The sequence below is a fragment of the Sceloporus occidentalis genome, unplaced genomic scaffold (genome assembly GCF_023333645.1).
Source record: "Sceloporus occidentalis isolate IW3139 unplaced genomic scaffold, rSceOcc1.0.p SCAF_7, whole genome shotgun sequence".
NCBI lineage: Eukaryota > Metazoa > Chordata > Lepidosauria > Squamata > Phrynosomatidae > Sceloporus > Sceloporus occidentalis.
In genome coordinates, this window is record NW_028316987.1 from 66,993,834 (window position 1) to 67,015,779 (window position 21,946).

At 39.8% G+C, this 21,946-nt stretch overlaps 1 protein-coding gene across 3 annotated transcripts in view; it reads right to left on the reverse strand.

Moving 5' to 3' along the window:
* Positions 1 to 21,946, reverse strand: part of DYNC1I1 (dynein cytoplasmic 1 intermediate chain 1) — a 246,234-nt gene that overhangs the window by 54,072 nt on the left and 170,216 nt on the right. For all 3 annotated transcript variants that reach the window (XM_089531382.1, XM_089531379.1, XM_089531380.1), the window contains exons 12-14: positions 18,201 to 18,314; positions 15,399 to 15,532; positions 13,280 to 13,424 (exon numbers count right to left, since the gene is read on the reverse strand). In XM_089531382.1, coding sequence (XP_089387508.1) covers positions 13,280 to 13,424; positions 15,399 to 15,532; positions 18,201 to 18,314 — 393 coding nt within the window. The remainder of the gene's footprint in view (positions 1 to 13,279; positions 13,425 to 15,398; positions 15,533 to 18,200; positions 18,315 to 21,946) is intronic.

Consider the following 21,946-nt stretch of genomic DNA (forward strand, 5'->3'; position numbering starts at 1 on the left):
CGCAGGGCCAAACAGCGCTGGCCAGAAGGGGCATCATCATAGAGTGCAAGTGCCACTATGGCGTCTCTTCCAGGAAGCTACTTATAGCAGCTTCTTTTTTCTCCCGAGAGGGAGTGGATTGTTGCTGCAGAGTGCGGTTGCCGCGGCACCAATCCAGGGCAGAAAAGGGCGGTGAGACTACCCGTCTGTCGAGCCCCTATGATTTGTTTCCCTGCTCAGCCATGAAACTGACAGAGTGACCTTTGGCAAATCACATGCTCTGAGCCTCAGGAGAAAGCAATGGCAAACCTCTGAACAAATCTTGCTGTAGTCTTCCTAGCTTGCATATTCTTTCTCATTAATAATGTTTGCCATCTTGATCACTCCCTGATGTTGCTTGACCCTGTGTCCCAGTTTTCATCTGTGAAATGTTGGAGGGTATGGAATACAGAGTGCAGAAAATAGAGTTCTGGGAACAAGAAAATCTAATTCAGATTTCCATTCTCCATTTCAGTTCTGGATCTCACAGGTTGATCTGGTGCCAGTTACTCTTTCCCAGCTTATCTTGAGAGAGGAAAAATTGGCCAGACAAAAAAGGTCTCACATTCTCATCTCCTTCAAGAAGGGTGTACAAATGTGTGAAATATAAATGGTTTATGCCTCACCTGTGATATGCTAATACTGAGACAGAAGTAAAAGACAGTGAATTCCTTATGCCAGACATCACCTGACTTTTGGAAGTGTCAACCTGTCAGGCAACAGAGATCTGAAGAAGATGAAGTTAGGGTATTGGGAATGGGGAGGCAAACTAGTGATTTAGTTAATCTCCATAGCAGTTTTAAACTGCTAAGAAGTGACTCATCTTGGCTGGTGTAGCAAAGCATACAACAAATTAACTCTTTTCTCTCTTTCTCTGTCTCTCTTCTTTTATTCCCAATAACTGTATACTTTTTCAGCCAAAAAAAAAAAAAAAAAAAATAAGAAGAGCCTTCCTGGATAAGACCAAAAGCTGTGCTGGTTGAAGGAATTCTGAGAGCTGTAGTTCAACAAAGAAAGTTTTCAAAGCCCTGAAAATGGCATCTATCATCACATTCCCCTTAGGGCAGAGGTCTTAGCATAGGTCTGTGGGGCACAGAGAGACAGGATACACAAAAGCAGAAATGTAGCTACAGTGAGATTTGGCCCCCAAGTATGAATTCTGCTACATGAAATGAAATTTTTCTTCAGTCCCCTAACGTAGAAAACATATACTTGCTGTATATTTCTAAATGCTCAACTGAAGTTTTAAATTACTGCAGTGTTTTCATTATGGAGAATTCTTATTCTACCTCACTCTGTCTGACAGTAGAGCTGAGCACAGACCACCAGCCATGTATGGAAGCCCACCAGAGACACAGTAAATCTCCCTTTTCTTGGGACTGCAAAAACAGGGAGGTTGGTGTGAACATATATCTAGCAAAACACAAGCAGAGTCTGAAAAGTTACTTTTTGTAGCATTGTTTTGGGGATACTAGGAAGTGTACTAAAAAAACTGTAACTTTTCTAGGCTTTGAGTACATGGCCAAGCAAGGATTTGACACTCCAGAGTCATAGTCCAATACTCAAACCACTATGCCATGCTGGCTCTTACCAGCAGACATTACAAGGCATGTAGGCATAGGTAAGCACTGCAAGACTATTACTACTGACTGCCCAGCATAATGGCAGGGCCTTTAGAGCTTACACTTGGCACTTCTGGTCAGTTTAGCCATGAATGCTTCCACATGATGACTGAAAAATTCCCACACATCTATGACACACACACAAAAAGATACTGGACTCCTCTGAGTTGCCTGTCAGTTATTATGAATTAACTTGCCAGAACATTATGTGATCTACTGCTGCTTTCTTTACATCTGGACCAACAGCTAGAGTGGCATTATGTATCATTTTTTAAAAAAAAGCCAAAATAATGTCCACAAAGAGAGTGAAGGTACTTGGAATCAAGGCTACACTGCAGACACTGCCTTAACTGCCATGGATACAGAATTCTGGGGTTTATAGTTTTGTGACATATTAAGCCTTCTCTGTCAGGGAACTCTGATACTACAAATCCCAGGATTCCATACCGTTGAGGCCTGTCAATTAAAGCAATGTCAAACTGCATTATCTCTGCAGTACAGATACAGACTTAGCTAGCAAGCATATCCCAAATTGATTCAATAACCATAATCTTACATGGAATAACCTTTTGACCTAGATTACCTACCAGCTTCATCTGAAGAAGAAATGTGCAATTTCAAAGGTTTGCATAGAGAATACTTTGCCTTTTTGGGGGGGTTGGTCTAATTGAGTTATTACGATAATACGGACTTTTAAATATTTCTCAGAACATCACCAACACTATGCCGCAATATTCATTAACATCAGGGAGGGGGCATATGTGATGTCACTAGGGTTCCTGTATGATAAGTCTGAGCCCTTAGTCTGAGGGCCTGGCTTCCCTCCGCAGAACCTCAGTATAAGAGGATGTCTCAGAGAAATAGTGCTGACTTAAAATGCCTTAAAACAACATTAGCAAGTCCCCATTGCTGCAGGCCACTTCAAGGCAAAACTGTCTATGCCCCAGAGGGTATCCCTTCTACCTATCCCAAAGCTTCTCAAATCACAGCTGGTACCAGAGTTCAGCGGGAGAGAGCAGTCTGCAATCTGGAAGATTCTGGAAACTGCAGTCCAAAAAAGGAATTTTCCTAAGTTCTGCTAGGCTAGGATACCAGGTAAACCAAGATGCCACATACCCTAATTGTTTGATTTTCCTTAAAACTCTACATTAGTGTTGACAAAGTGAGACATATAGGCTACATGTGGCAAGCTCTGACTATTTCTAAAGGGGGGGGGGATCATGTCAGTATTCAAGCGAAAAGCACCCAAACCTGCCACACATGCAATGGTTTATTTCCTGCACCCTAGAGGCCTCAACCTCCCAAAAACCTCTCCGAAAGGAAAAAGCCCCAAAATTGGTCAAAATGGTGGCTGGAAGTGACATTACATCACTTCTAGAACACCAAAATGCACTGGCACAGTCCATTGGGGAAGCACTGTACAGCATAAATGGCCTCCATCATCTCTGCAGCTGCTCTACACCCTGCAATAATGTTGAGTTCCTGAGAGAAAATCATATATGGACCAAATAATCTCAACGGATATTGTGGGCCCTTTCACACTACATAATTATAGCACTATAATTATAAAGTGGAAACTGACTGCCATGCCAATATTCCAATGGAAGCCTGCAGTTTGTTGTGTGGCTACAAGAGAATTCTACATACCCTTCCCTAAACTACAAACCCCAGGATTCCATGGGATGGACCCATGACAGTTAAAGTGGAATCAGTGCTATAACCATGCAGTGTAAAAGAGCCTAGTGTCAGATGAACCGTGGAACAGAGAAACCAGTTTCTTTGGTGGTAATGCCATAATTATTAAACCCTTCCTTTCAAGCAGCTCCATTGACATGTTTGAAGGATTCTAGATGTGAAATGTTCATAGAGCTGAGTGACCTTTCTTCGTTTACCTCTGCTGTGCTTTTAAATTTATATTACAGGATATTGCTTATCTTTATAGTAGTTTGTACCATTCTGTTATATCTATTCTTGATTTGTTCTGTTCTGTTTCAGACTGGAGAAAGGCAATGAGGTTACAAGTAGGGTTCAATACATAAAGAAAGAAATAAGCAGAATACTTGAATCACCACAAAGTAAGTGCTTAACACTAAGCGTGTTTCAGGATCAACATCCCAAACCATGTTGTTACATAGAGAAAGGAGAGACATGATGCCAGCAGTGCCGAAGGTAGAGGAGCTGCTACAAACATCCTGATTCTGTCTACAACCCTCCAGCTACTGTCTGCTGGAGAGCCCATTAACTTCAAAGGGACGTCTCTAAGAATAAGTGGTTTCGCAATTACAGCTGAAGGCTAAATCTTCTTGATTCCCAGCTTTCTTTGTCTCAAAACTGTGTATCAGCAGCCAACACACCAGCCAGCAGTGGGCTGGATGGGCAACTGTGGAAGGGTAGGGGCTGTATTAACTCCAGAAGAAATGGGAGGGCCACCTCATCCCACTGAAGCCACTCCTACAATATATATATATATATATATATATATATATATATATATAATCTTCCATATTACCCATAGGTATTTCTGCCATGTTTTGGGGCTTTCCTGGGCCATTTTAGGCCTAGGAGAAGCTTTTTTAAAACAATAGGAAGTGAAGAGGAAGTGGTTTCTTCCTGTTTCAATTTTTTTTCTTGGGTGTAGACTGGCTCAGTGCGGGCCCAAAACATGGTGGAAATGCCTCTCATGCCTTAGAGAGCATTTAGGGAAAAAATTAAAAAATTATTTTGACCCCTGGGGGACCAAGGGGTCCTCCAAATGTGGTGGAAATGTCTTCCAAATACCCAAGAGGGTATTTGGGAGCATCCCGTTTACCCTCTGGTGAGTCACAAAAATGGCCGTAGGGAGCCGCCTAAAGTCCACAGGTAACATTTTGCCAATCCCTGGTTAACAAGACTGATCACCCCATGACTGTTTTCCTTAGGTTGTACTCAGCACAGGACATCCACATGTGAAACAGCTGAATCTTGTGTAAATGTGCATGGGGAAGGATCATCTCCCTTCCCCATTGCAAGCCTCCATGCACCTCAAAAACCTGCTCTGCAGGGCTGGAAGATCATGCCCTTCAACTGTCTCAATTTCATACGGAGAGTCCAAATTAATCTTTTGTCATCCTACTTTTTCAGCTGATTTTTAAATATCCCACTTCCTCCCTCCGCCTCCTGTGTTTGCCCTTTGCCATCAACTTATGCCAAATGCACTCAAATTAACTTGGGGGAAGAGATGACAGAGTTTTACTCAGTGGTGTGCCAGCATCACATTGGCTCTACCTAAAACTGTGTTGAATTTTCAGGAGTTTTCAGCTTTTGCTATCCATTTGCCATTTGGAAATGTGACTGTGAAAACATTCACAAAAAGTAACTCTGGGCCCAAACAGACAGGCCAAAATAAAGCTGCTTCGACTCAGTTTGGAGGTATGCTGTTTAAAAGATTCATGCGTCCTGAGAGGCCAGAAGCCACGGCAAAGTCATGTTCCAGTCCTAAGGACTGGAGCGCAGCTTTGGTGCAGCTTCTGGACTCTTAAGATGTGTGTGTCATTTAAATAGCATACTCCTAAAGTGACCTGAAGTAGCTTTATTTTGGCCTGTCTGTTCGGGCCCTCTCTCACCTTTCGAACATTTATTTGAAGCTGCCTGTAGCCACCATTCTTGCAATATGTTGCTTGATGTTGTTACAGTTTCATTCTTGTGAAAAGTTCTGCAATGTGACATAAGGCTTAGGAGAATTACTTATTGAATTATGACTCCCAGACCCCCCCTCCCCCCCAGCTGTGCAATTCTAGAAGTCAAAAAAAGTAACATTTCCAAGCTCTGGTTTTTCACATGCAATAAACTCCTCAGGAAGCTTTTTCTTTAAGGAAAAAAAATCCTGTGGTTACAGTGGAATAGATAAGGAAAATCAAAGAAATATTGTGGAAAAATTCAGTGCTGACTTTTTGATCACCTGACTTCACTTGGGTTTTGCTCCTTCAAATTACCTAGAGAAAGACCATAATCTTCTCCTCATACAGCTGGATGGGAGCCAGACCTCTGGCTCCAGAGGTAAAGGGCAAAAAGTAAAAATCCTGTCTGAACAAGCAGCTCCACCCATTGCTCTGAGTCAGTTTGGCTTTGTGACAACAAAACTGAGCTCTGAAGAAAATTCATTCATTGCTTTGCTTCTGGAGAAATCTCAAAACGCTGTACTTGTACAAGACAGACAGAAAGATTTTCATGTAAGCCAGCATGCTGCTTAGTGAAGAATTTGCAACTGTATTCTTAATTGTAATTATAAGAACTGTACACTTTTAATTTCTATATAATATTTCCTCCCGTAGGATACAATATATTTGGCAGAAAAGAACTTTCTTCTTGGATTAGTTTAAAGAAGATATTTGCCTCCATGATACTACTGAGCATAGTGGGGAAGTAGAAGATTAATCAAATTAGGACAGCTTTTCACATTTATTTCCACTTCCTCTCAGATTAGTAGCTCTCAAAATATTGTGTTTATGCTGTCTATTTGTGGTCTAGAAAGTTTTGGGCCAGGAAGAGAGCTGGCTTCTCTTTCTTTACTTGTTCAGCTGCAAGTGAATTATACAGGTGAGTGGCTACTTTTAAGCGCATAGATAATAGCTCTCTATGCTGGTGACCAGATATTGCACCATGTATCTGGGACCTTTAATAATGTCCTAAGGAAATGCATCTGAATGGTACACAACATGCTTAGCATACCAAAGACACCAGTATAAAACCTTGGAGAGCCACTGCCACTTTGTACAAACAATACTAAGATAGATGGACCAGTGACTGGACTAAGTATAGGAGCTTGAAATAGTTGCATTTTTGGATTTGCTATATTGGCTGAGATATACTGAGAGTTGTAGTCAAAAAATGCAACTGTTCCAAGCTCTGCTTAATATCAGCCTGTGTGCTTCCAGACAGAAGGTTCCTGGCATTAACGGTCAAAAGACACTATGAAGCTATTCCATCACTCATCTTTAATGGGTTATATTTTTGTGTGTCTGTGTATGCATGCATGCGTGTGCAGAAACAAAAAAACGATGGAAGAAGCAGTGGAAAAACAGGAGGTTTACAAGCTGAAGACGCTCTCATTTTGCACACACACGCCCGCTGGAAAGAACTAATTGTATGATAAAAGCCTTGTTCAGAGACATGCCCGATGCACCAGAAAAAGGCAGATAGATTTTTCTTGGGAGATATTGTATTGAGAGCTGTGACTCAGCCACAGAGGCCAGACATCACATGCTAACACCACAATGGCTCCTGTCAGTCTGTGGACCAGCATGGGCCATGTAGGACCACAAGTCTGGACATCAAGTATTTGATTGCAGTAGTCTCAAAATGCCTTTCTTTGCTATTTCAATTTGAATGTGTATCAAATCTGTAAGGGGACTTGGAAACGCTGCAGTTGTCATTGTTATTGTTGGTGGTTGTGTGTAAATTTTAAGGGTGGATTCATTTGAGGTCTGCCAGAAATTCTTGTCCATCCCCTATGTCTGCTGTAATGTTCACTCTGCAAGGAAAAACATGCTTGCTTCCTAAATTATATATAACTTATAAACCAGATGCAAGTGCCCACAGTCAGATCATAGTATGGGCATGTGGTGTGTTTTTCAAGGCAAGCCACTTTGTGCCACTTCTGTCTTGCTTCCTCCTTTCATGTGACTGAAACAATCTAGTTTGGTCCTGTCTTTTTGAATAGCAACTTCACTGCCATTGCATATAATGTATAAAGCATTGTTTTTCCAAATCATTTTCTTTCCTCCAATCATGCCAATAATCTAAATCAAATCTGTAAGGGGACCTGGACATGCTTCAGTTGTCATTGTTAACAGTTTAACACTAGAGACTATGAAAAATCTATATTCTGCATTAAGTCCATGAATGAACCATTAAAAAATGAGATGCTATCCATTTTCCAAAAGTTGCTTTTTTAAAGATCATTTAGGGAGGCCAGAATGGCCCCCTCCTTGTTGTCCTTCCACAGGTTAAAATCGTCTCATGCAGATAGTCTTTTAAAACAGACTTGTGAGACAGGTTTTTAAAACAGAAAGTATGTAAAGAATGGGCAGGGGTGGTGTATTATTTAATAGCATTTTAAACACATTAATCTTTTTACACTGTATTTTATTCTTTTAATAAGCAATCTATTTTAATATTGTAGTAATTTAATTCTATTTTAATGTATCATTTTGTATGCTTTTAATTGTACTCTTCTTCTAATATCGTGACCCGTTCTAGGTCCCAGTTTTGGGAAAAGAGCAGGTTACAAATAAATAAATAAATAAATAAATAAATAAATAAATAAATAAAACAATTTACCATGTTACATTTTTGGGAATATTACCTCTCATAGTTATATGGGTACCTCTGTTATATTACTGCTACTATTTTATGGTACAAGGGAGGGAGCCTCTGAAGTAGTGTGAACTATTTCTAATTGCCATAACTGGTGCATTAAAAAGAAAGGAAAATTCAAAGGATGTCCTTTTCGATTAACTGCTTTCCTTTTGCATTTTAAGTTCTCACAAGCAGAATGCCCAATGCTTAGCTGTTCTGTAAAAGGATATAGAGAAGGCAGCCATATTGAAATTTTGAATTATCTGGGGGCTGGGACTCTTTAATACTATGTAATTAGAGTACATTTATTCTACTTTAACTGCCATGGTTTCATCCTAGGCAATCTTGGGATATGCAATTTAAGGAAGGGGTATTTAGATTTTTTAGCAAGAGAGAGTGAATACCTCACCAAAGTACAAACCAAGGATTTGATAGGATGCAGCCATTGCAGTTAAACTGGAATTATAGTGTGATAATTGCATAGTGTGAAAGGAAACATGTTCAGATCAATTAAGCTTCACAGGGACAGAGAAATTTCTGTGTTCCAGCAGCTGAAATCCTTTGACCATCTGGTGTAAGAAAGGCAGATATATTTCATTATAATCACTATCTATGTGTCAGTAAGCTTTCATTGTCACAATTTTGTAATGTACCATATAAGAAACAGACTGGAGAATATGGAGAACAGAAGATGTTAAAACAAATAAGAAATAAATAAGACAACAAGATAGCCTACATGATGTCACAGGAATGCAGAAGGATGAAAATGGTACTAGTAGACAGTAGAAGCAATTAATTAGGTAGGAAAGAAACAATCCAAGCCAGAATTTTGTTTCATACTTGACCACATAGGAGAAACCACACTTATAGGGGCATTGCTCCATTTTTCAGAGAAAGGGTGGCAGAAGAAATATGATTGGTCACAAATTATGTGAGGTATCGAAAGCAAAGGGAAGAGTAAGAACTTCGTGGCAAATAGTGATGATGCAGGAATGGGACATCAGTTAAAATATGACAAAATATGGTACTGTATGCTTCTGAGAAAGCTGTACCCTATAAGGGTCAAAATTGTCTTTGCACAGAATATGCTGGGTTTTTAAAATGTAAGCACGTCATCTTGGCAACCAATGAGGCCAATAATGAAGGCCCATGGCAACTGCAGTGCAAGGGCCACAGTTGTCCACTCCTGATTTAGGGCAATATTACTCAGTGACAGTGGTCATAACTTTGAGCCTCTCTCTTTCCATGTGACATGACTTCCTCTTTCATGTCATCTTTAACTATTCTCTCTCTTCTCTGTGTTGTCCCTACATTCTGATTTTAAGTTTAAACATTTGTTTTCTTCTTCCCTTTCAGTGTTGGTCATTCAAAAGACACTCCTAACAATGAGGTGACTGGGGCCCAAATAATAAAGACTATGAGCCTCATCATATTAGAAAAGAAAGCTGAAATGGATTGGGAGAGCAGCAGTTTTCTCCCTGCTTCTCTGCATGCTGTCAAAGCACTTCCATTCTCTTCCTGAGGGAGATAGTCATAAAACCACTGGAAAAATCAATTTGGCGAAAGGCACACTTTTATGATCATCTGCCTTGGGAAGGGAAGTGTTGCCACAGCAGGCAGAGAGGCATGGACAAAGCCGCTACTCTTCTGGTGTATTTCAGCTTTCCTTTCATGTGAGATAAGCTTCTATTTGTCCACTGTACAAAACTGGATTTTTTTTTGTTTTTTGTTTTTGTTTTTAAACTCTGTGTATCTTTATTGCAGTGACACACTATGACAACTGAAATTAGATGATCTTTTTTAAAAGTGTTTTACCAAGGAAGCATATTTTCTGGTCTGTCCTCTAGCAGCAATTCCCAAAACAGCTTTAGGATGAATATTCTATTTGAGCCACATGCAATTACAAAGTCATAAAAGGGCACCAGTTATTAATTAATTTATCCCCAGCATTGGTTAGCTGTGATGGGTGAGAAGTAGAAGCTTCAGCTGAAATCCTGTTCAGTCCTGTACAATCTATCTTCAGAAGCAAGCATCTTTCCTATGAAGCCATAGGTAAGCTTATTTATGAAAAGAATAAAGGGAGATACAACCCTTTTTCTCCTTCATGTGTTATAATTCTTCTTTTGTGTGACAAGATGATAAGCAGAGCTGGCACTTCTGAAGATTAACACTTGTTAATAATCCTGAGTATATATTAAGGAACAGGTGGTCTTTAGAAAACAATTTACATGTTCAAAGCACTAATGGCTAAATAGATACAAGACTCAACATATTCTTTGAAACAGGTTATCTCTTGACGTTTTGGCATCCCACTTCTGCTTTCATGGTACCTTTGTTCAGTCAGAGTCAAGCCTGCATTTTCCAATGCCAAAATGCCACAACTCTACATCATCAATCTTTCAAAAAGCATGAATATATTATGAATGCTATGTACCGTTATTCCATTAATCTGGTATGGTTGAGATACTTCCCTACATTTCTAAAGATTATGGCTTTTCTTCAAGGAATCCTAATAACTAGGTCTGTGGGTAGATTAATACTTTCTAAGTATTAATCTTTCTAAGGGTATGTACCTATGGACCTTTTTGGTTTCCCCTTCTTTCTCAGTTACTTTAATTTTCCCTCCTAAAAGCATAGACATCCCTCTATGTGGCTCCTTCCTGTTCCTCTTGTTAATTTTGAAGTACAGGTTGAGTGGGAAAAGCCTGTAACACTGGAGGCTGCAGGATCTTCACATTGATCACAAGGATATTGACCTTGCAATACAACAACCAAATCTGTTGGGTCTGGGTGGTTAGTGCAGCTGTACGTTTCCACAAAGAGAAATGCTCAGAACTATTTAGATCACTAGTGGGCAACCATGGTAGGTTGTTGCTATAGTTATTGCCTTTGCCTTCAAGTCAATCTGGACTCATGAACAGGCCTATGAATGAGATATCTGTAAGAACCCTAGTTATCAAATGCCTCCTCAGGTCTTACAAACTCAGGGCTGTAGATTCCTTGATTGAATCAATCCTCTGTCTTCAACTTTATCAAGCATTATCATTTTTTCCAGTGAATCATGTAATCTCATGATATGTTGAAGGACGACGGTCTAGTCACTCTCCCTTCTACTAAGAGTTCAGGCTTGATTTGCTTTAATATCCATTTGTTTTTCTTTAAAGTTGATCATGGTATCCACTGCTTCTGGAAAACTCTCCTCCAGCACCACATTTCAAATGAGTTAATTCTCTTCTTGTCAATCCTTTTCCCAGATATCTGGAGTACAATGATGTAGACATCTTCCAGGATCTCCCAGAGGGCTTTTGGAGAGCCTGGAGAACGCACTAGCTACAGCTACATAGCCAGCAATGACGATCCAGAGTCAGCCTATGCAAGTGGCCGAAATAATGGATTTGTTCCCCATACTTCTCAAATTTCCTCACAACTATGAATGTGAGAGCAACAAAATCAGACAGATTTCCTCATTCCTGGTTCTGAATACTATCCACCAGGTAGTTTACTATCTTACTTGCCTCCACCAGAAATGATGGCTCTCATATTATCTTCATATAATTATCTTAAACTGAGGCAACAGAATTCTGTGGGTGACATAAACCAGCGTAAGCAAGTAGTGTTTGCACAAGCATCATATCCTGATTATAACTGTGCAAATGGAGTTCTGCTCATATAACTGTTGGCAGGGGGTTGGACTGGATGGCCCTTGCGGTCTCTTCCAACTCTATGATTTACAAGGTGTCACATAAGTAGAACTACATATTACACAATCATTCAGCATCATTCAAGTTTGCAACCATTTATGCATTTTCTGTAATCCAATATATACGAAGTGTAGCACACCCATAACATAACTATGCTTGCAGAACAATTTCTCTAGTGGATCTTAGCCTGTTTTAACAGCAGAGTGTGGTAAGATTTTATAGCTGTTTAAAAAAAAACCCTAAGACCAGTAAAAAAAAAATCTATTACGCTCTGAATCAAACATTATAGAAATATGAAACAATCCTCTCCCTCAACACAAGACCTCCAGATTCTTCTGTTCAGAGATATATGTATGCTGTGTGGACCATCTTTTAAAGTAACAAAAATAACTAAATAAAAAATATGTATGCAGATATTTACCTTATTGAACAACCTTATACAGGAACCCATCTCTCATTTTGTAATTGCACTGTAGATGCCAGGACTATCAAGCTGTTCATTCTTACACTGGGCCAATTGGATGCTTTATAATCTGCCAGCCCTAAAATTTATGTCTAAAAAGTGGGAATTATGTTCACCCTTGCATAAAAATAATTCCAAACCATTTCCAATAATCAAATTGAACCTAATTGCTATGGCGGGGGGCAGCAACTTTAGGAGGGAGAGACTGAGGAGGATGAGCTTAATCCTCCTTTCTGTGCAAGACCAACCTATCACATTCGCCATACAACAATTAGGCTTATTCTCTATGTGAGAGAAAAAGAATGTGTTGCACTTCTGGCCTTCTTACTTTTGACTGCATCTCCACCCACTACCTTTTCTTTATTTATTCATTTATTTCGTATTCCCCCTTTCTCCCAGAGTGGAACTCAAGATGTCTCCCAAAGAAAATCCATTTAAAAATTAACAATGAAAATGTAAAAACAATTTAAAATCACACCAAACAGTATAATATCATTTAAAAGACAAAGTTTTCAAAAAATAAACTCACAGACCTAGTGGAGCACAGTAGTTGAGTGTTGGGCTACAACCCTGGAAACCAGGACTCAATTCCCCACTTGGCCATGAAAACCACTCAGTGACCTTGGGCAAGCCACACTCTCTCAGCCTCAGGGGAAGACAATGGCAAACCTTCTCTGAACAAATCTTGCCAAGAAAACCCCATGATAGGGTCGCCTTAGGGTCGCCGTTAGTCTGAAACTACTTGAAAGCACACAGCAAGAAAAATAACATCTTCCTGTGTACACATTAAAAGCTGCTTGAAACAAAAAGGTTTAAGGATTGTGAAAAGAGAGCAGGAAGGGGGTCAGCTTGGCCCCCCCATGGAAGGAAATTGCAGAGGGTGGGAGCAGCCACTGAGAAGGCTCTCACTTTTTTGTTATCTTTGGTTTTTTCCCCCTTCCTTCCATGAGTCACACTGGAACATGGACCTTGACAGGTTACCCTGAAAGAAATGCAGTATTGATGGTTTCTGCAACATAAGGTATGGTAATAGCATGGTTAATTAAGACTGATCCTCTATTGCACTTTGCCTGGGGTCATTTTCTGTTATGAGAGAGAAGGCAAAGACCCAGACAAACTTCTTCATACTCTTTTCTTACCTTTGTGGTCCACAACTTGACAGTCCAGTCAAATGATGACGTGACAAATAGATGGGAGAAATCAATCGGACCCACTGCCATGTGACAGTTGATTCCTGTGACAGGACCCTGGTGGCCTTCAAAGACTTCACCAATCCCTGCTTTACTGCAGAAAGACAGCGGCATATATTCAGGAAATACTCAACAGCAGAAAATCTTGGGATGATGCTTTCACTGTTTCCTTCATGACCAACCCCATGATCTAGCATCCTGGCTTCCATTCCATTGCTCAGGAGCAATGGGAAAGGCTATAAGTATAGAACTAGGAAAAGTTATGTTTTTAGACTATACAGCTCCTAAAGCAACACAGATATATTGAAAGGGATAGCAAAGCACTAAGACAGGACCACAGATTTTGTATAAGTAGCCAACCAAATAATTAAACAGCATATTAAAATAAGTATACATTAGCATAAATCCAGTTACTGGTCTCAAAGAGAGTAGACCTATTGAATCAAATGATGTCAACACTTATGTCAGTTCAATGGACCTGTTTTGGTTGGGACTAGCTATTGGATTTAGACTATCACTTTAATATTTGTAAAAACATCATAGTTTTTGTAAGTTTCTGTTCATTTCATATCAACAATTTACAATGGCGGTAATGGTAGTTAGTGTTAAATCTTTCTTCACAATATCCTTTTAAGATGAAAATTGTTTCCTTATTCAATAATGGGGGCAGAGGATGTATGTACTTCTTATTCCCTAAGATTACTAGGTTTCATTTACTTCATACCGCAACATGTATAGAAAGCATAGCATAAAAACATTACTTTGGGACTATAATTCCCAGAATCCTCCAGCTTGTATGACTTTAGGCCATGTTGGCTGGAGAGTTTGAACAGCTGCAATCCATTAATTTCTCAAGCTCTATCCTGCCCTCCCCATTTCATTCCATTTTCTCATTCAGTATTTCCACATGCAAATTTCTAATTGATACAGAGTAACAACAGAGGCCTCTGAGTCAGACAAAAGGGTAATTGATAATGACACTTTAACGATAATAAACCAACATTTCTGAATTGTTACACATAATGAAGCTTATCCATTATTCTGTGTAACAAATCAAAGTCATAGCATGGATTCACAGATGGTGAAGCTGAACAGCTGGAATAAGGGGAGCTGTCTTACAACAGGCAACCACAATGAAACTGTTAAAAGAGAATCATTTGTACTCATTTAAATGAACATACGGAAATGATATTTCTCTTAATGAAATCCAAAGTGTATATTTGCACAGAATGTGAAGAAGGAAGGAAGGAAGACAAGTAGGTCTACATAACTTTTTATTTCATCAGTTCAGGGTGGAACAAGATAAATATGATGCTAGACATCAAACTGTTGTCCAAAATGTCCACTCTGTGTCATGTTCTCCTTTCTCTGTAATGTTTAGACAAACTTTCCATTGCTGTGATATTGTCACACCTTGCATTTCCCCGAATTCATGCAAGCAGCAAATATAGTTAGAAGGTTAACTGTCAACCAAGATAAAGCCTGGGTAAGTTAATTTTTGGAACAATAACTAAAGAGGCCCTAGTCTTTGTTAATGCCTGTTGCAAAACACCCAGCTACAGGAAAATGACTGGACTTGTTGCCACTCTTTGTGCTGTTCTTCAACCACATGAAAATGGTTGTGCTGGGGGAGAGGCTGCTTAGATGGGTTTTGCAGGGTAGTGTGAGATGTATGTATAGAGACTTAGCCATATGTACAGTCAGCCCTCCATACCCATGGACTCTTTATCCATGGATTCAACTATCCACAGCTGGAAAGACTCCAAAAATATGTAAACTCCAAATAATAAACTCTGATTTTATATAAGAAACCCCATTTTACTATGCCATTGTATATAATCAAACTTCAGCATCCAAGAAGTTTGGTACCCACAGGGGGGCCTAGAACCAAACCCCAATGAATTCCAAGGGTCCACAATAGATTCTCCATTGTAGGATCTTGACCCATTTTATCCATTCATTCAGTGTATACCCCATGTTTCAAAACCTTTTTTGGCCTTCATAGTGCAATGCAACCAAAATAAATATATGTGATGGCATTAGCAAAATGTGTTTTTTTTTAACATACCTTCCATGGCGACAAGCTGTATAGACAGTCCCCTCTTCACTTCCTACAACAAAGTTATTGACATCTCCAGTAGGGAAAGCCATTCCTGTAACTGCCACTGGCTTGGATTTATTGTATACCAGCTCCATGCTTTCCTAGAAAAATAAGTCACAGACATTGTTTTTGCAACCAGGGCCTGTATTCTCTATGAGCTATTTAGTTAAGTAGTCTTTCCTGGCCTGACCCCTCCAAACCTGACAGAAATATAATTCACCCAGGCTCTGATTGCCAGCTGAATGGACCTCCTTCTCCCATGCAGCTAGCGTCTGGTAAAGAAGCTGGGGGATCATTATAACTACTGCAGTAGTGACTAAAAATGTGACTAAGGCTGCATCAACACTGAAGAAATAATCCAGTTCGGCACCACTTCAGCTGCCATGGCTCAGTTGTATGGAATTCTGGGATTTGTAGTTTTGTGAGATATTTAGCTTTCTGTATTAGAGAGTTCTATTGCCACAACAAACTACAGATCCCAGGATTCCATAGCATTGAGCTATGACAGTTAAAGCAATGTGAATCTGCACTATTTCTGTAGTGCAGGTGCAGCCACAGTAGTGATCATGAATACAAAACAATTACCTAGATTTACTCATACATACTGGCTCCTTATTCACAACTGCTACTGATTCACAATTATGGCACTATTGCCACAATCATAACTCTCCCCACAACCTACTTTACCAGGCATCAACCACTTGTGAAGAAGGAGGATCATTCTGCCAGCGATCAGATCCATCAATTTTGGAGGGGTCAGACCAGGAGAGTATACTTAACTAAAGTATACTTAACTAAGTAGCTGATAAGTAGCTGATAGAGATACAGGACATGCTATTTTCTGAAAAAACCACAGAAAGAAAGCATATTGCAAAACTAGTTTCCTATTCAGTTTGCATCTGTTGCAACTGTTCCAAAGTTATGGTTCATCTTCAACTCCTTCTTTTGGGACATATACATGTAGAGAGACAAAATGACCATTTATACATCTGCATTTGGAGGAGGTGGGTGGGAGGGTGGGTGATGAAACAAAGTGGTCCATTTTGTCTGTTTTCCTTAAGGAAGAGGGGAGATGGCTGAAATGTTTTAGAGAAAGGTGCTTAATCTGCTAGTTTTTTTTTTTTTAACTAGCAAGGAATACTTTGTCATGGTTCTGGGATTAGACGAGGGATGAGGAACTTGTCATTCCCTTTCTCTAATGTCTTAAAAAAGACAATTTAGGGCCTTATTGCATATCAAAAGAAAGCCAACATGTAGTGAGAGAAAAGTGGCTTTCTTCTTACCTCTCCACATGTTGTCATTCTCCTTTCAGAGAGAGACAGTTGTAAAGGCATGTCTTTTGCCAAACAGATTTTTCATGCACAACAAAAGGCACACTTTTATGACCGTCTACCTCAGGAAAAGAGTGAAAGTGCTTCAACAGAATGTGGAGAGGTAAGGACGCTGAGTGTTAGTTTTCTTTTGTCATGCAATAAGGCTCTTATTTATATCATTTATTGATTGAAAGCCCACCTCAAAAGGAAAAAAACCTATCTGGAAGTATCAAGAGTTTTCATTATTTTTTTGTTGTTTTGATTTTATTTGCATATTCCCATGTTTGCATCCAAAGCTTTCTTGAAATATTGCAGGTTTCTCTTTCTCCCCCTCCCTTGTGTTCTCTTTCTTCCCCTTCCCATTAATCATGCAATTAGGGTCCCAACTAAGACCCCTTAGGATCTTAAGACTCAGGCAAGGTTATATATGGAGACACAGGGGCTGTACCAACAGCATGAAGTCTCCTCTTCTTCATTCAGATAGGGGCCACGGCAACTTTACACAGTGGCCCCAACCAAGCCTTCCAAGGGTGCAGAAAGGAGCTGCAAAAAGCATATCCTTTTTGCAGCCTCTAAAGAATGCCATAGCCATGGCTATGGCATTTAGATGCAGCCCCAGAGGTGCGTCATGATGCTGTGAGATGTGTGGAGTGGCACACGGCATCATGATGCCCTGGGGAAGGAGTCAGGGCATGCGTCATGAGGACGCTGCGCCCTGACTCCATCCACCAGCCGGCCTTTCAGGCCGGTCTGTATAAGTTCATAGTCTTTCAAACATTCTAGACCTAACATATAGGTTATAAGCAGTGCTCTGAATTGTGCCTGGAAATGAACCGGTAGCCAGTGAGCCTGTTTCAACCAGCTTTTATAACTACATATCTGAAGTTACGCTGAAGCAAATGTATTATCATATCACAGTTATGCTGAATGCATAATAACTATATAGTTCTTTCCTATACCAGCAAGAGCTGGCACTATATCAAACAAGAACAACAACAACACATGAATATTAGGAGGAAAGAGGGAGGAAATACATTTGTCAGAATTCTAATGTGATCTGTCTGCTTAGCTAAATCCTAAATGCAAATGAAAAGTGACACCACGTGAAGATCTAGTCTGTATCAGCTCCACAATGATGTAGAGCAAGTGTAATATATTTATATACCACAGGCGACTTGCATGATTACCTGTGCTTTAAAACAGATTATTTCATTTTCACTTGAAACTGACCTGCATATTAACGCATTACCATAATTACATGATTTGAAGCAGAGGAAATGGATTTTGGCTCTTACAGAAGCCAACTGCTGGAAGCAAGCTGCACTCTTTCAAGTTCATCCACAGGTTTTAGACTGCATGTGATGTGTGGTTTTCGCTTTTAGAAATGATGTTCCATTAAGTAACTATCCATTTTAACCCTGACACTTTCTTCTTGTATAGGTAAAAACAAACCCACCTGTGGAGTTGAGAGCATATCCAAACTCCAGGAACACATCTTTCCGTCTGTAGAAACGGTAATGAGGTTGTGAGCGTTCTGTGTTCCAACGACATTTACACAGTACACAGGGTGCTGAAAACACACAAAATGTCATGCACATAATAATCAGAAGGTGCCTATGAATACATTCGGGGGGGGGGGGTATGTTTCCTAAGGATGCAGATGCATTGTTCTAAAGGGCACTAGATTGTCACATAATGCCCTGAGTTCCTATTGTTGTCTAACAGGGGCTTCTTTGTCTTGCCCAAAGCCTGATAGCACGTTATGAAACACACACACACACACACACACTTACTTACTTTTGTCATAGCTTCATTTTACACCATTAGAAATTGACCGAAATGATTTCTATGGCAAGATGTTGTAAAAGACATTTGCCGTGCAGTGATACATTATTATGCTGCTGATGGTGTTTGCTGCTAAAAAAAAAAAATACCTGAAGAAAGAGGCAACTTTTCAAATAGATCAAAAACATGTAGACTTCACTGAAGAAAACAACTGCAGAAAAAGGAAGGAAAGAAGAAAGAAAGAAAGAAAGAAAGAAAGAAAGACAACCTACTAACTTTGACAGTGTGACCATTCCAGAAAATATTGTCCAACACACTTTTGTGGGGGGGGGGGGGAAATGTCAGCAAATCCATTAAGCCACCTTAATAATAGGACAATTTATTCTCTCAGGCCCACTGAGGTTAGCTTGAAGTAACTGCACCACTCTATCACATTACCCTCTAGATTTAAAATGGACTAACAATTCTTTTCCACTCTGAGAGGAACTAGTTTTCAAAATTGTCTAAATGCCTTGCCCTCCAACCTTCAATGTATGAAGGTTATCACAACAAAGTGAGAAAAAGCCCATGCACACAAGAAATTCTTCATGAATTTAGGGGCAATGAAAACTGGGTCTTAGCAGCTCTGGTAAGAACAAATGTGTTGCTTATTCCATTTAAACTTAGGGTAACAAAGACAGGACTGCTTTTCTTTTCCTGTCTGTCTGTAGCAATTAAATCTTCCTGTTTAATTGATGGGTGAAAACTGAAGTAGGTTTTAGCTAAAAAGGAGAAACTTTTTAGTGTGTCTGTGCCTGTCTACATGCCTTCAAGTCACTTATGGACCTATGAAAAGCCCATGAATTTAATACAGTTTCCTAAGGCAATGAATACTCTCCCTTCCAAGTACAAACCAGGGCTAACCCTGTTTAGCTTCAATATTTGGAAATAAAACAGATTTCCTCAAATGCTGGTGGGTTTCCCTTCACAGGAGGTTGGGTAACCATCCGGCTGGGAGAAAGAGAATCAAAACTTATTTAAGAGAGACTTCACTCTTCTGGGCAGACAAGTTTTTGAACAAGCTGGGTTTTGGAAGAATATAACAATTATTACTGTTGATGCAAATTTAAGAGAAGCGTATATAACAGGAGCAACAGTTTGTCCCTCAAATGGGCCTAAAACAAGCTAACTTGAAACCACAATTAATGATCATGGCTTGATGAGATAAACCATAGAAACACATTTTGGTGTCTTAATACCGAACTGCTGATCATCTCATCTGTGTACATCCACCTAATGCTAAACATGTCTTTATTATGTCCAAAGGTAAGACACAGTCTTTCCCATTTGTTCTTACAATAAATTTATGAGGTAGGGTAGGCTGATAAATGTTGACTATTACTATTTACTATTAGCAGATAATATCAAAAGGATTGTGACCAGATTAAAAGCAAGCACAGCAAAACAAGATTGCATTTATGGTCACAGTAGCTTTTCTTATCATTTAAAAAAAAAACACACAACTGTTTCACAACTTGCAAGATGTATGGCTTGGTGCACTAGCTCAGCAAATTGGTTGGGAGGTGGCTGGCTTCAAATCCTTCCAATCCCATTGCATCCTTGCTTAGTTAGTACTCATTTGCCAGCCAAAACTGGCCTTTCATATGTATTTATATGAAAGAAAAGCAAACCAAATCACCTCATATCTCAGTTTACTGGACATTTGCCCTTCTCACTATGGCACTTGGGCAGGTAGGTAATACAGTCCCCTTGAGCCAGGAACTACAAGAAGGAATGGGGGCAAAGTTCGAATAGGTGGGGCACCGTTCAGTAGCACGAAGAACAACTCCCTGTTTTCCTCACAGCACTTCTTGTGCAATGCCTGGCTTTAATCAGAGCTGTCAGCTGTCAATTTCAGAAGCAATAAGTCTCACTGTAAAATTGAAAAGGATGCTTCAAACGGGAGAGTGGGAGGCAGGGAAATGGGAGAAGGAGGGGAGGGACACAGACACCAATGGTACTTTGCAAAGAATCTAACCAAGCTCCTTCCTTTCCCAAGAGAAGAAGATGCCATCTTGCTTTTATTTATTTTGGAAATGAAATCATCATGCTTAGAAGGTTGTGTGTATGTGTGCGTATTTTTAAAAAGTAATTAAAATTTCCTGTTATCCCAAATAGCAGATGTGTGGTGGGTGTGAAAGGAAATTATTGAGTAATGTGTGGTGGGACTCTCTTCCCTTATGAATCCTGGCACCAGTTTGGAGGGATAAGCTCAGGAAATTTGGAACCCAGTGGTTCATGGCAACATGGTATTTATTTTCCAGCTGGGGACAGTGGGGAGGGGGAGAGAGAAATTCTTCTTTTTATGTAGACTGTAAAATTGAATTTTGGAGGAAAGAAGTGTTGAGTTACCGGCTGGCTTGTTTCAGTGCGCTTGTGAGTGCTACCCCATTTCCAAGAAAGGAGCACACGTCCACGCAGCAGTGGTTCAACCCACGTTTTGACAATTTTCCAGCTCACTGTGAGTTGCAGAATATGGCAAACTATCTTTTTCAGATAATAACTCTGAAAATCCCCCCAGCCAGCATGGTCAGCATGGGGACTCTGGGAGCTTTCATCCAGAAAAGTTATTATTATTTTTCCAGGCTCAGAAAAACACATAGATTCATGTGCATGTTTAGCTCAGCCCACTGTCTGATCTTGCAACCTAAGCAGGGTCGGCTCTGATTTGTATTTGGATGGGAGACTACCAACAAATACTAGGTGTATAGGCTATATTTCAGAGGAAATAAACTGGCAAAACCACCTTTGAGTATTCCTTGCCTAAGAAAAATTCATGGGGTTGCCACACATTCACAGGTGATTTGAAGGTGCACACGAGCACACACAGACACACACTGTTTTGAAATAGTTCTTTTCACTGGGCATGAGGACAAAAAGCCATTCCAGTCTCAATGCAGATGTAACATAGAAACAGAGCCAAAGTCTGGATTGATACCGGTACACACAGGTACTAGGGATTTCAATTTTACCTCATACTTACATTTTATCTAAAAAAAATTCTCCCACTCCAGTACAAAGGTAAAAAAAGAAGAAAAATTCAATTGGTTCCAATGGCATTTTTACCTTTTTTTAAAAATATCACCCATGTTGGTAGAGTGATTTATTTAAAATTTTGCTACTACTCACCTGCAGTGGTTAAAAAGAAGCAAAAAAAAATATATTGCTTTCCAAGAATTCTTTCATGTTTTAAAAACACCCATGTTGATGGAAGCATTTTTAGATTAAAACGGACAGAGGTTTTAAATGTAATCTATCCAATATATTGTTTTTTGTGGGTTTTTCAGGCTATGTGGCCATGTTCTAGAAGAGTTTATTCCTGACGTTTTGCCTGCATCTGTGGCTGGCATCTTCAGAGAATGCAAGATACCAGCCACA